Source organism: Strix uralensis, chromosome Z, assembly GCF_047716275.1.
Source record: "Strix uralensis isolate ZFMK-TIS-50842 chromosome Z, bStrUra1, whole genome shotgun sequence".
NCBI classification, from domain to species: domain Eukaryota; kingdom Metazoa; phylum Chordata; class Aves; order Strigiformes; family Strigidae; genus Strix; species Strix uralensis.
The window spans coordinates 57,038,510-57,054,614 of NC_134012.1; the positions used below are offsets into that span (position 1 = coordinate 57,038,510).

The 16,105-nt window shown below is 39.0% G+C and overlaps 1 protein-coding gene across 2 annotated transcripts in view; it reads left to right on the top strand.

Annotated features, from left to right (window-relative positions):
• MCC (MCC regulator of WNT signaling pathway) overlaps positions 1-16,105 on the top strand; it is a 223,927-nt gene that overhangs the window by 16,566 nt on the left and 191,256 nt on the right. Inside the window, exon 2 of one of the 2 annotated variants that reach the window (XM_074856976.1) lies at positions 6,473-6,720. The exons of the other annotated variant lie outside the window; for it this stretch is intronic. Coding sequence (XP_074713077.1) covers positions 6,473-6,720 — 248 coding nt within the window. The remainder of the gene's footprint in view (positions 1-6,472; positions 6,721-16,105) is intronic. 2 annotated transcript variants of the gene reach the window in all.

Consider the following 16,105-nt stretch of genomic DNA (forward strand, 5'->3'; position numbering starts at 1 on the left):
CTCTCTGAGGCAAAAATTAAAACCAGACAGAAAATTAGAATGATGGAATTATCCAGTGAGTATTTATCCGATGCTCCTTCCCTAGGGCATTGGAGGCTAACCTCCCACTCATTTTGCTCCCAGAAAGGGAGCCATTCAATACATCCCTTAAACACTGCATGGGAATCAGTGTATATGTGGACAGGGGGAGTGGTTTGTGCTTCGTGCTGGAAAACACTCCATACTGCAATTAATTCTCCTCTCTGGGCACTCCCTTCTCCCTCTGTTATTATCTGTTCATCAGTAGCAGTGTGGAGAGCTACTGTCCGGTATTGCCACACTTTTCCTTCTCGCTTTGCAGAAGCATCGGTAAACCAAACATTCACTGACTGATCGTGAAAGAAAGGAGGGGCCACCCGAATAACTGAGATAGGTTTGTCTTGGCTGCTGTCCAGGCTCTCTGTTTCTTGGACAGCTAAGTTTTTTAAAGCTCCTTCAGTCACTGGGAAAAGGTTACAATAGTGTTCAATCTGGGAATACCACTTTCGTACTGAGGCTCTCTGGGCCACCCCGTCAGGAGGGGGTGTCCCGCTAGTGACTGCTTTAATAACTTTAAACGGGCCTCTTAGCACGATTGGTTGTTGACGTGTGATCATCTCCACTTCTTGTGAGGGCTTTTGGATCTTTTCTAGGTGAATTTGCAAACCCAAGTTCTCCAAATGAGAGATTATGTTCTGTTGGGTTGCTATGCCTTCAGCTTTTGGTAGTTTCTTCAGTTTTTGGGCCAAAGCATGGTGAGATAGTGTAGGGGAATGTTTGTATTCCTGAGGCAGATGGATAAAGGTAAATTGTTGACCCTCCCACGTAAAAGCAAAACAATCTCTGTCTTCTGGTCGCAAAGGTATCATGAAAAACATATCTTTAACATCTGTGATTGCCATGATTGGATGAGTTTTCTCCTGAATTGTTATTACCGGTTCAGCCATGTTAGGGACTGAGGCAGTTAGAGGGTCTGTATTAGCATTCAGTCTCCTAAAATCTACTGTAAGCTTCCACTTCTCCTTAGGTTTTTTCACTGGCCACACCGGCGAGTTGAAAGGAGAATGAGTATTTATCACCACTCCTTGCTCCTGAATTTCCTGCATAACTGGTTCGACACCTTCCTTTGTTCCCAGGGGGAGGGGATATTGTTTGACATTAGTTACGCGGCAGAGGGGCTGCAGTTTGAGGTAGCCTGATATTCAGCTGCGGTGTCCCAAGAGTCCACAACAATCCTTCTGAACCCTTCCATCCACTTTCTTTAAGGGCATCTTTTAACAAGTGATTTTCTTCCTCTATCTCTTCCTTTTCTTCTATCTGCTGTTTTAACAAACAAATTACTTTCTCCTTCTCTGCTAACTGCTCTTCTTTCTCTGCTAATTGCTCTTCCAGGTTGGAGATTGTTTTCTGCAAAAGTTGTGCCAAATTTTCAAGGGATTCTATGATTTGTTTTTCATGGCTACGCCGCTTAGAGCGGTCTTCAATTGCTGCGACCAGGCAGGCTCCAAGGACTGCACAGATTATCGCTTTGCCTTTACCTGACCGTAATCTAGCCTCATTATGTATGGAAATCACTCGGTCTGTTACACTCTGTAAATTTATCCAATTGTCTCGAGCCCACTCTTCCCCGGGCAGGGAGGGTCGAGCTCCATACTTTGCCAAGAGTGCATAGAACGAGTCAAGATTTTTTAGTAATGGAGGGTTTTGATAAACATCTTTTTCAGTCATTTTTATTACGAAGGGGCTGAACTCACTTCGGGGAGGAAAACTTAGTTACACCACAGACGCAACAGCTGCTGCGTCGCCCTTCTCTTCCCCGAGTGGCTGAAGGGACCAAAATCTACCACGGGGAGGTTAAACTTAGTTGCAGACTTTCTCAGTTTGTCCCTTTCACTTCCCCAGGTAGTCGACCTCATTTATTGAGGGCAGTTCCCCCTTTTGCACTAAGAGATCCTTGCACTTGATCCTGATAGACAGAGCCCTCAATTCGAGTTTGGGGTGCAATACACCGAGGCATGTGTGGTGTGCGGGAATCTCGAATCGCCCCCCTTGCTTTCTGGACACCTTTCACCCTTTTGGGTGTAGGGCCAGGTGCGGCTGGAGCGAAAAGTTATTCCCCTGTTACAGACCACACACAACCTGCACCCCCCTGTCTCTCAGGATCCTGTCCGTGACGCCAGTTTAATGTCACGGTCCACTCGGTGGACTCGTGATGATTCGTTTGCTACGATCTCGAAAGTGCAAAATTAAGGTGACCAACACCAAAGGGGATAGCAGTAATCAAACAGTGAAACTTTATTGGGTTGCCTGTGAAGAGGCACGCGATAGTTAGAGATGGGTGAAAGAAAGGAGAAAAGTAAATTTAAGTTTTAGAGAGAAGAGGGAGAGAGGTTATAGCTACCACCGCTGATCTCACGACGTCCTAACGGTCCCGGGTCCAGCTGATACTGCGTCGTCGATCGTCGTGGTCCTTGGTGGGGAAGCTTCCAATTTTCGTTGTCCAGAAGTCATCTTTTATGCTTAGTAACACACCTTGCTCCACCTCTGCCTCGGGGGTCTCCGCCCTTCTCAGAATTCAATTATCATATCTCCACCCCTCTCGAGCAAGGCCATCGCGCGTGCGCGGGGGGGAGTGTCCGAGGTGTGGTCAGTCTCGGAGGTGGGTAACCTTCAACCAGGAGGTGTGTTTTGGTATTATAATGAAGCAAAGTTCATCTGAGGTTCATGATTTCTTCATCGGTGTTATGGCAACAGTCACGATCCATCTTTTTGACAATGGCTATGCAATTATCACTAACTGCTCTGGCTAGGCCCAGGTACCGAACAGTAGCACAACACTCTTTGTACTGCACGGCTCAGGCACCAAAGAACAGCACTGCACTGCCTGCACCATACGGTTCAGTACTCAGGAGAACAGCACAGCACTGGCTGTGCCACACAGTTCTGCATTCAGGAGCCTTTGCACCACATTCCATTCCAGGGGTCGGCAGCTGCGCTCCAAACAGGCCGTTGTCGGGTACCTCACTGTCCATGTCCCTGATGACAATGTTGAGACAATGCTGATCTTCTGACTGACTCTTACAGGTGAGCAAGACTGATTTGTCGTAAGACAGTGTTTAATAAAACAATTCTGTAACAGGGTGGCAGGTGTTTGTATGGTACATGTTAGCTAGTACTTTCAGAGCATCTGAGTAGTTTTAAATGCCTAACCCTTTGGACTCTGAAAAATTCCTACCTTTGAATAGAGACGAGAATTCATTTGAAATATGTTTAGATGGGTTGAGTGGGTTCTCTAACATACAGGCCTCTTGTTCCCAACTGTCTTCTGTGTGTCTGTCACCATAAAAATTGATCCAAATTTTGTAGTAGTTAGTAGAAAGGTGCCAGTTAACTCCCACAGAATAGAGAATATTCAGGTGTAAGAGCAGATGTGCTGGAATTACGTAAATCTTTCTGCCAAAGCTAAGCTTTTGTCTGTATTGAACTGATGTCTTAGGAGAGACTGTTACAGTCATCTTGACTTTAAAAGTTGAATCAAAATGAGTGGCTGTTGGGAACCAGATACCAGTTTGGATATGTCCTTTGTGGGCTGTATGGGAACGGAGGCTTGCAGTGGCCACACACTGTGCAAGGTGTGCGGTCCTGTCAGTCCGATGCCTCGGCTTCATCCCACCCCAGCATGGTAAAATGGCTCTTCCGAGGCTCAGGCAGCAGGCCTTTGGCTGGGAAGTCCCTGGCAGCATCGCCCTATGCTGCTTCTCCTGATACTCCAAAATTAGCACTCCTCTGGGGAGTCCTTCAGACTGCAGTGCTAGATCTGATCTGTTACAAGAGAACACATGTAGGCATAGCTTAATTGTATCTGTCATTCCCCTTACAAAAATTTGAATGATTTGTCATCCTTATTTTAATTTGCAACACCATTGTGAGATTGGTTTGTATCATTGTCTTAATTTTTAAAAATGGGGAACCAAGCCATGCTAAGATTATTTATCTATTCATTGACTAGATTAAAAGCTGAGAGCAAAACTCTGTCCAAAATTGTAACTGCAAGTATCAATCACTTATACTTGACCTATGTAACGTAATTTAATTCTCTTGTAATAAAAGTTATTTCTTGTCATAAGTGAAGATTTATTTTTTGCTAAAATAAATGGTCATAATGTAATTATTATTATTACACTCCAGTTTTACTGTAAACATCTTTGCCAAGAATTCTGTTAGGCAGCTTCGGAATTCCTGTGTGGAACAGAGTTACAAAGCTCCACCCTATGTACGGCTTCTTTCTGTAGAATAGGTGGACCTTGACTGTGATAATAAATTACTTCAGTGAAACTGTTCATGCAAGAACTTTGGATATTCTACTGTATCACTTTTTCATAGAAACCTTCTGAATTATGTTCAGATATTAGCAATGAAATAATACTACTACTAAAAATGCTAATGTAGTTCACATAATAATAATATTATTACACGTTTCCTTTACCTTTATCCTACAGAAAAGTTTTGTACAACATAAAAAGCAACACTTAAAAGAAGCCATGACATGCTCATACTATTTGTGGTATGAATCGGTGTGGTAGTATTATGCAGTCCAACTCAAAAAGTATTTAAGAAAAGGATGGTGGGAAAGAAGTAGTGAAGTGTGAGAGTGGCAAAGTAGTGGTAATTTTTTTTGACTTTTGAAATCAGAGAGAATGGGGAACCAAGAAGATTTTGATAGTGCAGAGCAGTTGCTTCAGATCTGACTGAACTGAGTTACCCACATTTTATTTAGAATTTAATTAGTTGTCATTTGACAAATAATTATCTGTCATCCGTCAGTTGCTGGAGAAGTTATTTCAAGATTTTGTTTCCTTCTCTCTCCCCATGCCTCTTCCTTTCTAAAATGAGGTAGGGGTGGAAGATGAACAGGAAGAAAAGAGGATGAAAGAGGATCTTTTGGTGCTCTGTTTTTTTTGGTGTCTGAGCCTTTCTGAGTAGCAGCAGAATGAGTCAGGCCTGAGTCTCTCAACTTTGTCTCCCGCTGTTTATAAAAACTATGAGCATGTGGAAAGGAGCAGAGGTGCTTTTTCTATATGCTCAGGAAGATTATTTGATCTGGGTTTACAGTTGCAGAGTTGTGTTTGATTAAAAACAGCAGTGGATTTTTTTAGTGGCTTACATTTTGAAAAAAAAAACGGTATGACCCCTCTTTTCTGAGGGCTTGATTTAGTCTCTGATGTAGTAAATGAATGAGGAATTTCACTGAGCTGCACATGCAGCACTGTTGGAGAATATCAAGTGTTTGTCTAATAGGCCACTTATATTCATATCCAATTAACATCCAGTGCCTTCTTTCTTGTTGTTCCCTGAGTAGACTTATTAATGGTTATTTACATTTCTTTAGTTATCAACTTTGGATTCATGATTTATTTTTTTTTTTACCAGTTGCTACTGTTGAGAATTCTTTCAAAATACTTAATCTTACTTCAGTTTTGAAAAAGAAAAAAGAATGGTGGGGAACAAACCCCTCAGAATATTTTCTTCTGAGATTAGTGTTATACCCCAAATTAAGCCTGAAGTATGTTTCTGAGGTTCTTGTCTTCACATAAAATAGAAAATGGCATTGGTCATAGTGTTGCTGACTCTTTTTTTTCTAGACTAGTATGTTTAGGGTTATTTAGATGAATCTCGCCTAAGAACACATTGTATAAATTTGTAAATGTGTCATATACTGTAAGTATCTTCCATGTTGATTTGGTTGCAGCTGTCTCAGGCTCTTTGTGTTGCTGCCAGAGTTTTTTTTCATAGTATTGCCCTCCTCCCCCTTTTTGTGAGTTTCATTAAGCAATTGGACCAAGCAAGCTTCTTAAGAGGGTTTTGTAGTCAGAATGTTTGGAGACAGGCTTGAAGCCAGGTAATCAAAATAGTATTTACCTTTTCTGCTGTTTTCTATGTCCTTTATATGTTTTCCTCTTTAGCTTACTGCTGTTCAGTGTCAAAAGAAATTTTCTTGGCCTGTCCTGAGTAAAATAGTAATTTAAGTAGCCATTGATCTAGTGAGAATATCATTATTTAAATTCTTATTATGTCACCTTTTCAGAGGATAATGTGGAGATCAACAGCAGGATTCAACTCTCCCTTGTGTCTGTCTCTGCTAGTAGAAGTCTTCATAATGACATGAAAATAGAGGTTAACACTTAAAGAAATATGTTCCCTTCTTTTCCATAGTCTTTCTGTGTTGTAATTTCTTGCCAAACTCACAGTTCTATTGTTGGATTAACAAAAACAGTAGTTGGTTTATTGTTTTTAAATATCTGTGCATTAATGCATTTGCAGGTTAGACAGAAGTTAGTATTCCTTTTCTTCTAAACTAAATTGTTGTTTTTTTCTTCTCTGTTTCTACTTCTCCAATCTTTCTTCCACTTCCATCCTTCCCTTGCCCCCATTTTCCTTCTAAAAATATCTTTAGGAATGACTTGCTGATGGTGTGCCGCCAGCTGAATATGGAGGAGTCTGTCGTGGAGATCATGCACCAGCTGGGAGCAGATGAAAATGGAAAAATTTCCTTCCAGGATTTTAGTCAGTGCCGCATGGAACTGGTACAAGAAATCAGGAAGGAGGAAGTGGAGCTTTCTGTGAAATCGGATGACTCTTGTAAAAAGAAAAAATTAAGGGATAGAATAGCTTCCTGGCCAACTAGCAGCAATAACAGTTTAGGTAGGTATGACTTTTAAATGTCCTGTTGGTGTAATTTAACAAAAGATAAAATCCGTGGGTTTTGTTACCAATTTTACTGATAGTAGCATTGCACCTTAAGGGCTTTTTGAATATGCTTTGGCATAATTTCATCATATATTAGAGTGCTGTTGTAACTAATGCAGTCTGGTCATTGGTATGTAGACTAGGATGCATGCAACACATCCTCTTCTAACAACCCTACTTGCACAAGACAACAGTCTTTCTAAGGGTGAGATCTATGGAGCTCAGCTGGTAACTGAAGATCCAGTGAGCTCTTTGTTGTCTGTATAGCCCAGACAGGTAGGTAGGTAGAAATATTAAAAGTGAGGAGAGAAATAATCTTAGTCTTTTGTCTTTCAGATGTAATGTACTGTAGGAATGTGGATATTTCTTGAATGCTTTAAAAATCATTCTACTTAGTTGGGGATCTGAAGTGCTGGAAGCGCCTTGTGATTTAAAGAATACAGAAATTCTCCTTTCCTTTTGCCCTCCCTCCACCCAGAAAAAAAAAAAAAAAGGAAAAAAACCCCCTTGCTGTGCCATCTATAGGAACATGGGATGTAGGAAGGGATTGTCTGTGTCATTGAGTCCGGTCCTTGATAGGACTGTCATCAATTGGCATTATATCAGAAATGTTAGCACCTACAAACCACTTCATTTCACCCTGTAACAGATGCAAGAGACCAGAGGATACAGCTTCTGTGGTCAGAAATCCCATAATGCAAGGTACTGTGGAAAAAGCTGGAGATGTTGTCAGTGCTCTAGCCCCCTATAGCAGCTGCATGCTAGCTAAACATGACTGCTGGCCCCTGATCTGGAGCTGACCTACATTCATGCTTCAGAAGACCATCAACCTCTGATTATATTGAGTTAGAGCTCTGTCTCCTCAACCTTTTGTTTAGACTACATGAGCCTAGATTTTTTAAAAATACTCTTTTAATGAGACATCCTTCATCAGTCATCCAAATAGTCTTTCTTTGCATGTGTCATAAATTAAGTTAGGAATATTTTTTGCAGTCACATGTACTTCATACACCTTCCTGGAGAGTTTGCTTATCTGTGTTCTGGTTCCTCATGTAACTGACCTGTTGTCAGAGTCCAGATCTTCTGACCAGGTTCTTTTAGATGTTCCATGTGTGGAGGGTGTCATGTTTAACATCAGATTTACTTATTTGAAGATAGCTGATGTTACATGGGATTTCTGATTTAGCAGAGTTCTACAAAACATACTGAAAACATGATACAAATATAAGTTATATAGAATACAGCAATTGCAATACACAGTTCAATCACAATGTCAACGTGATTTCCAGTGTCTCTCTGGTATGCTCACCATTGTGACACTGGGCATCCCCCATCTTGCCAGAAAGACATATGTGAGTTGAGGCCAGCTCAAGCCCATTGCTCTCTTTTAAATTCTTTTATTAGTTGTCCACATTTTTGTAGTCTTTATGTTGTGCTGAGCCACATATACACCTCCCCCACTTGACTTGGCTAACTCAGGGATACGTTCACACTCTTCTAATGAACTCTGGGAGAAACACATCACCTGTTAATTCACTCAGCTGTTGATAGCTGTTTATTTAAAGCAAAGACCACCCTTGGATCCACTTGGTGTTGAGATCAAGTCAGCTTCTTTGCAATAGCTGAGGTGAGTCCCAGCCTGCATTATTCCCTAAGCTTCATGGGCCCATTGCCCTGGCCCATCTCCTCTGAGCCTTCTTCCATGGTAGCAGTTTACAAGTCAGTCACACCTGCCTTATTCTTTCAGTAGTCAGTCTCCTAGAATGTAAAACTAGGCGTGTGTTGGTTTGAGGGTTTGTTTTTGTGGGAATTATTTATTTATTTATTTTGGGGGAGTGGGTTTAGCATGTTGTTCTGTCTTATAGTAACTCTGTACATGTTTTTGGCTGATCATCTCAGGCATTCAGATTTTCCTTGTTTGCTTTGTATCCTTGGTGAGTTCCTTATCTTACTGCTTTTTACATTAACTGCGCTTCTCCCTCACCATCCCATCATCTCATGCTCATTGACTTTTCTTTTTGGCTTCTCGGCATAGCAAATCTGTTTCATAGCTCTGTTTACTTAGAGTTTTACATAGCTCTTTCACTGCTTCGTAGTTATATTTTGTTGTAGAGGTATTTTGTTGTTAACATTTCCTCTGTTTATCCTTCTTCTGTATATATTCTTGAATTGCAAGATGATTAACTCCATAGTTTCTGCACCCATTTCTCCATCACTGTGTATACTGAATCTTTGGAATCCTTGAGCTCAGTTGCATTTCCACCCCATGAATCTCTTTCAGGAGCTGTATCAGACAACAGTTCAAAACCAAGATTGTGCCTAATATCTTTTTTTATTGGATTAAAGATGGTGTGTGTTCCCTAGCTCATATAGTTATCTTCTGCCTCTGTTGGCTGTTTTTTCAGTGCTGCCACTGTTGTGTTTTCCTGCAAAACAGAAAACATGTTGTGCCCTCAGACTGCTATACAAAGTTTTCCTGTTTACTGACCAGATTTCTGGCAACTTGGGTTTTAAAATCTTCTTTCTTAGACAAACCAGCCTAATAATTAGGGTTTTTAATAATCAAGGGTAAAAGATAGGTTCTGAGCTTTGCTGTCTTTATTACAGTCTCAAAATGAAATCTTACTAATTGGTGCCAAAAAATAGTCGTAAATGAACATTCAAATTTGTTAATATATACAATTCAATCCCTACTCTTTTTTTCCTATTTTCCAATTTCTGTTAGTTGTACAAGAGTAATTTAACACATTTTAAAAGTTGGTAAGTGCATTCGTATTTCTTTTCTTAGCTTTTTTTTTCAAAAGTCAAGTCCAGACGACCTTTGAATTTCCTGCCTTGGTATATTTCACTCTGTGCTGCTGAAGCCTGACTATTTTACTGTACTGTGTTTTTAAACCGATAGAGAATTCACGGTTTTGAACTTGTCCTGCCTTGACTCTTGCAGATTCTGCAAGACTTTTCAGTAATTAGAGAACATAAGGAGATGCTCCTCCACGTAAACAAAAAACAGAATGGGAGGAAATAATAATAATGAGCATTTAGAATGCAACTGATTTTTATTTGGTTGTAAAAAAAAAAAAAAACATTGTGGCAGCGCTGTTCAAGATGTTCTACAGATCTTTTTTTAAAGAGGCAAGGAAACACCACTGTAATGTATTTCTGTGATATAAACACCACACAGAGTACGAACATAATGAGAGCTGAGGAATTATACTTGCAGTCAAGCTTGAATTATGATCTGCATATGCCTCTATGCCATGTCTTTGAAGGCTCATGATATACTGATCAAAGAGTCGATTGTGTTAATTGACTGTTTGCTATTGCTTTCTAAACATTGTTTAAGATGGGAGACATCATGTGCAAATTCAAACATACAGACTTGGTGGATATTCTTTTGTGTATCTTTTTTTCTGGACAAAGAACACTGTTTTTAATAAACATTATTTAAAGATAGTCTACAGGGCTTTTTTCCAGGCTAATTTCTACATAATGTGTTAGCTGCTGGTAATCCTTGAAAGCTGTTACCATGTATCTGTGTGGGGTGCATAAATTACAAAATTTCAAGTGGTGATCTGGAGCAAATGAATCCAGCCTCTGTCATGGATGTTTTTACATTGCAAGTTTGTATGTAGTTGTGCAGAGGTTACCAGTCAGACAGCATTTTGCGCAGGCTTTTCTTGTAGCTGTTTGCAATTTCTTAACAAAGAGTGCAAAAATGTATGCATATATCTAAATAAAAGATTTTCTTTGCTACCTACAACTTTTGCATTTCATTATAAAGAAAATAACTGGGGGGAAAAGGTCCTGAGAAATAATTGCATCTAAAAGACTATTGAACTTTGTCTCACCCATCATTTTTTATCACTGATAAGGTTATCCTAATAGTTTTGCCCAACTTTGCCCAAAAAATGTTTCCCTCCTGTATTTTCAGGTAGGATGCAGAGGTAAGGAAACCAGCTGACTGTTTTAGTTAAGGTACGGGATTCAGGTTTATTAATACCCAGTGACATGTGTGCTCAGTAAGCCAAACCTGTGTCCTTTTCTACCATCTTGACAATCTAATGAGTGTATGGATTGTAAAGTTTAATCTTTTACTCAAATGCATGAAAAAGGACATTTTTCAAGTTATTGGAATGATGCTTTTTGCTGCTTGGATATCAGCGATGCAAAACTATTATAATGTGTTGTAGTTCTTACCCTACACTATTAATGTCAGTGGGAGCTTTAACAATAATTTGCCAATGATAACCAGTAATTTTTCTATAAGTGAAATGGAATGTGATCTCTGTTAATGTTCTTCTGACATTGTTTAAAATATACTAAAAATGGATAACTTTTGAAAGTGTGGTGGAGTCTTGCAGTGACCGTATGCTACCTGACTCTTTAATACATCATTTCAGTAGGAAATACAGGAAGAGCATCAGTTACTGATCAGATCTGTGGGTCCTACTTCCAGTTATGGAGACTGAAAGCCATGATGGGTACAGTAAATCTGTGTCAATCATCTAGTGAGTGATGAAAGTGGATTGCCTGGCAAATGAGAACCAAGAACATTAGAACTACACCTCTAATGATTTAAGACAGAAAGTTCCCTGAACAGTTGTGGCTTCTGTTAGGTTTTTCAGGGTTGTCTTATATAAAAGCTAGAATTAGAATTATTTATATGTTGTATAGATTTGTCTAGCTCCTTACAGGTAATTATCAAATTGCCTTTTTTTCCCATGATAAAGAATAGTCTATTTCTAGTACCCATTGTTTTTGAGGATGAACAAAAAATGGTACTGTTTACTAATAAATTCTTTCTTTAGACAGGTGAATGGTTTTCTGTCCTACTGAAAGCTGCATGTGCGTATTTGATCTGATTTCCTATTCTAGATAAATAGTTATGACTACCAGAGTCTGTAAGCAATCTTTGGCTGTAGGTTAGTAATTAGAAATTAATTTATAGCCAACTCGCTATTCTCTTCAAGGGATTGAAAATAAGTCCCTTGAAAATTTGATAAGCTATTTACATTGTGGATCAAGTGTGGGGATTAATCAAAGGAATGGTAGAAATTCCTTTGATTCAAATAAAGCCTATGGGTAAACATGAGAGGCAGGCCAGTTGGGGCTGAAAAATTATTACTTTTGCTTTGCATTAATTCTGTGTTTGATTTTACAGCAAATAAATTGCTTTCAAGAAACTGATGCAGTTATTACATTTATTTATGCTATATTTAGTTAAAAGGTACACAACTCATATCTCAGGTCTGCAAACCATACACAGGTCTCAAAGTTGTACTGCAGATTTTCTTGATATTGATGAATAAAGTTTCACCTTAGATTTGTTTGACTGGAAAAGCTGTGAATATCTGCTAGGCAAAATTTAACTACATACAAACTTCTGTTAACTGTAAATGGTTCAGTTTATTACTTTTAAATATTCTTCTGATACCACTATCTTTGTGAAAAGCAGCAGAATATAGGTAATTATTTATTTATTTATTTATTAGAAATGTAGAGTGCTAAGTTCTATAAAAAGCAGAACAAATTAAACTGGATTTCCAAGGGATTTGTAACTGACAGCTGACTAATCTTACTAAAACTGCAATGTATAGTATATATGAAACACTAGTGAATCTACAAAGGATGGAATTCATCCCTGCAGGATGGGTTCTCTGGTGTCTAATAGACCAACAAACTTGGTTGGAGCTTTCTTATGGTTTGAATATTTGTGAAATGTAAGAACAGTTAATCTGCATTAGACCAGAGGTTATTCTGAAATTATATCCTCTCTCTTAGAGTGGTGAAAAGCAAATGGTTAGAGAAAATCGTAGAAATTGGGTGAGTGTGTTTCGCTCTATTATATTTCAGTTCAGGCACTTTGAACTAGAGATGGTTGCACTTGTTCACACATGCATTGTCTCTGTAATACTGTTCTACAGAACTGAGTCTCTGAACCCTTGCTGGTCTTTAGCATTCACTGTGTCCTGTCGCCAGGAGTAGCACAGCTTACCCTTTTGATGTATGAGGAACAAACTCTTTTTGCTTTGCTTCAATTTCCTGACCTCCTCCTTCCATGTATGTGTGGTTTTTTTGTCTTTTTTTTTTTTTTTTTTTTTCCCCCCCCGTTGGTGTGTCTAATCAAGGTTGAACATTGCATCACATTGCATTATTTTTCTCAGCAGGAGCACTAACAGAGTGTCATTTTGGTGCCTTCCGTAGAACTTACAGAAATTTAGTGCATTTGAGACTCTGACACCGTTATCAAATGTCTTTGAAATTACCAAATAGCTTAAAAAATTGGAGGGAAGGGGGAAGACCGACAGACCAGTGGGCAGAGCATGCTTACAGGGGAAACGCAGGAAGCTGCCCTTCTTGATAGCTGCTGCTACCAAGAGTCAATAGAATGGTTGGCCCAGACACAAGCATGGAGGCAGAGCTGGAGCCCAGTCCTTGGCTTTCTTAGCGCCACAGGTCTGGCTTGTTTGAGAGTAACGTTACTGCTGTCCATGCTTCTTGGTGAACTCCAGTGGCAAGACATGGATCTGTGGCATGCCATGTGGAGTGTGGAACTGGATTACAGCATCACTTCATCACTTTTGTCCCAGTTTATGCTTTCTACACAAACTGTGATAAGCTTGAGAAACCAAATGATGCAGCTGGGATTTTCATAGAGGCCATGCTTTGTTTGGCTCAGGAATGAGCACTGTGATATATCCCACTCTCTAGCTTTTGTAAAACAAATGTGGCCACTCAGCATATTTCTGTTTACCCTCTCCTGACTTATGTGGTGACATACTCTTTACCTGTCCACTTCTAATAATCACCAGTGTGGATCTGACGTATTCATAAAACATCAAGCAACAAAATGACAATGACAGATGACAACATACTCAGGACATTTTGTTTGTTTGCTTTGGTACACATGAATTGAAGTCAGATCCAAACTGAGATTGTCTTGAGTGGAAGATAGTCTGGGGGGAAGCTGATTGTTCACCTATAGAAAAAATTGCCATGTGAGAAAAAATAACTTCAAAAATACAGTGCATACAGTACAAACACTGTACTTGGAAGGTATGTTGAAACTTCATCTAGCCTCTGTATGATTTCAGGTTTTATGTGCCCTTTTTCCTATTGCTATACACACCCATTTTTGGTAGAAATTATTAGTTTCCAGGAAAAAAAGGGTTATTTTCTCCCTTACTATAAACTTCAAATGAAATATTAGATTGAGTTTCTGAGTGCAATGCAGTTGTTAGCCAGTTGTTATCAGTGTTCTGACAAAATTTAGTTTGGTAATGAAACGCCACCAGGTTCTAGGAGACCTTGGTTTCTAGACTGTTGATAAGTCATTCCCCTCATCTGTTTCTTGTTCCTGAATAGAGGAAAAAGTTGTCATGTCTCAATGATAATCTTAAATCATTTTAAATTCAGGGACAGGTGAATGAAGGGGTCACGGATAGTGTGCTTTTTTGTGTTTCATCGTTTCCTACATGGTCAATGCCAGGCTGCTGGCAAGTACTGAAACCACGGTAGTTTACAGATACGCATTTCTACAGTAATTGAAATAAATTTGAAGAAGGTAATTTGACCGAAATTCCACAAACATTTGTTAATATGCATGGTTTGGGCTACTGGTTTAACAAGCCCAGCTTCTTCATCCACTAGCTGTGTTGCATGACTGCGAAGTTGTAATGAGAGAAACTTTTTATTTCACTAGGCACATCACTAAGCGTTTTACTTTCTTAAGACTTTATAAGGAATGAGTTGTCTGATACAAAGTTTGATTGTCTACTTGATGGTTTTGTTCTTTGCAAGCTCATTCTTCTCTGTCCTAATTTTCTTATAGGCATTCGGTTTATTTTTTCTAAGATTTTACATAGTTTTTATACCTGGTAAAAATCTGCTTATAAAAATGTGTCATGCAGTGTAAAAAATCAAAACCCAAAAGCCTAAAAAAAGAAATGCTAGCATTACTTTAGTAAGTGAGAGTGCTGGTTAACTTTCAAACTGTTCTAATTTCTTTAAAGGTGCATTTAAGTATTTCCCAGATTTACTGTGTAGTTATACCCTGTAGTGAGTCTGGCAGCATAAAATTCCAGACTTCCTGAATTCTGAATGTACCAATACTGAGGATACTTCAGTGAACCTGAAATACACTTGAGGTTTTGTGGTGATTTGAAGAAACATACCAGTAGAAAGTGAGAATGTTATAAATGTAGTTCAGGGACACAGCGGAGATGAAGCATGAGCTGTCTGTACTTGATGTATGTACTACGCTTATGATATGCACCTAAAACTGTGCATGAGCCTTCAGTGGGCATTGACAGACATGATTGGAAAAGGTTTCTTTAACTGAGTTACGTCTACAGGAGAATTCTTGTCTATTATGAGTTTTATATGTACTCAAAAGCAAATAATTTTACTCTTTCAGTCAACTCTTGACTTCTTTTTCCATTGTTCTTTGTCACATTTTCATGCCAAAACCGTTATGCTCTATTAGGTCATTTGATACTGATGAGTATTTTTGTGATCTCTGTAATGCTCTCAAGCATGTGCATTGTATTATATGTTACTAGTACTAGTAAAAGCATATAAAATGCTGCTCATATTCTTTGAAAGTATATTTGCTTGTCTTGGCATGGTATCAAAGTGTTCTGGAGCTTTTTGTTATTTGAGGGGTTTAGAAAACACTAAATCTAAACAAAAATTATCAAAGGTATCAGATGCATTTTTTTTGAGAAGTCTAAGGCTTTGCTTTTTTAGAGCAAAAATGATTGATTTAATTCAATTTTCCTGTTAGATCTAATTTCATGAAACAGATTTACCCCATGGAGTAAGTTGCCTTAGTTAGTCAGGGTGGAGTATAACTGTGCCTTCCTTCCCTTAGAGCTCCCCTATCCTCACTTTCAATCCTAATGAGAAAAGGACTGAAATAACAGCCTAACACAGTATCTTATATGCAGTGTGCATCAAACCAGGTAAGAATCGGGTGGGAGGAACAAGACCTGGATAGTGATCCCACAGACTCTTGTCTTAGAGATTCCTCATTTCCCATAACTGCTTTTTCCATAGCAAATTAATTTCCTTCTAGGTCACTGGAGAAGAGTTGCAAAAAGTTCCGATGAGAACTTTCTCTAGGACTGAATGAGTTAAGAATGCATTTAAAAATTACAACTCTGCAGACTTTTTTTTTTTCAAAAAAAGGAGAAGCTTTTTTATTCTGAATTCTCCTAGAACTTGTAACGGGTGTTTAACAGACAGCTTTCTGTATTTTTAAATAAGCATTCTCACCCACCTGTGTGTGTGAGGATCAGTTATTATCATCACTCTGTTGCCATGCTATCATTCATATTGT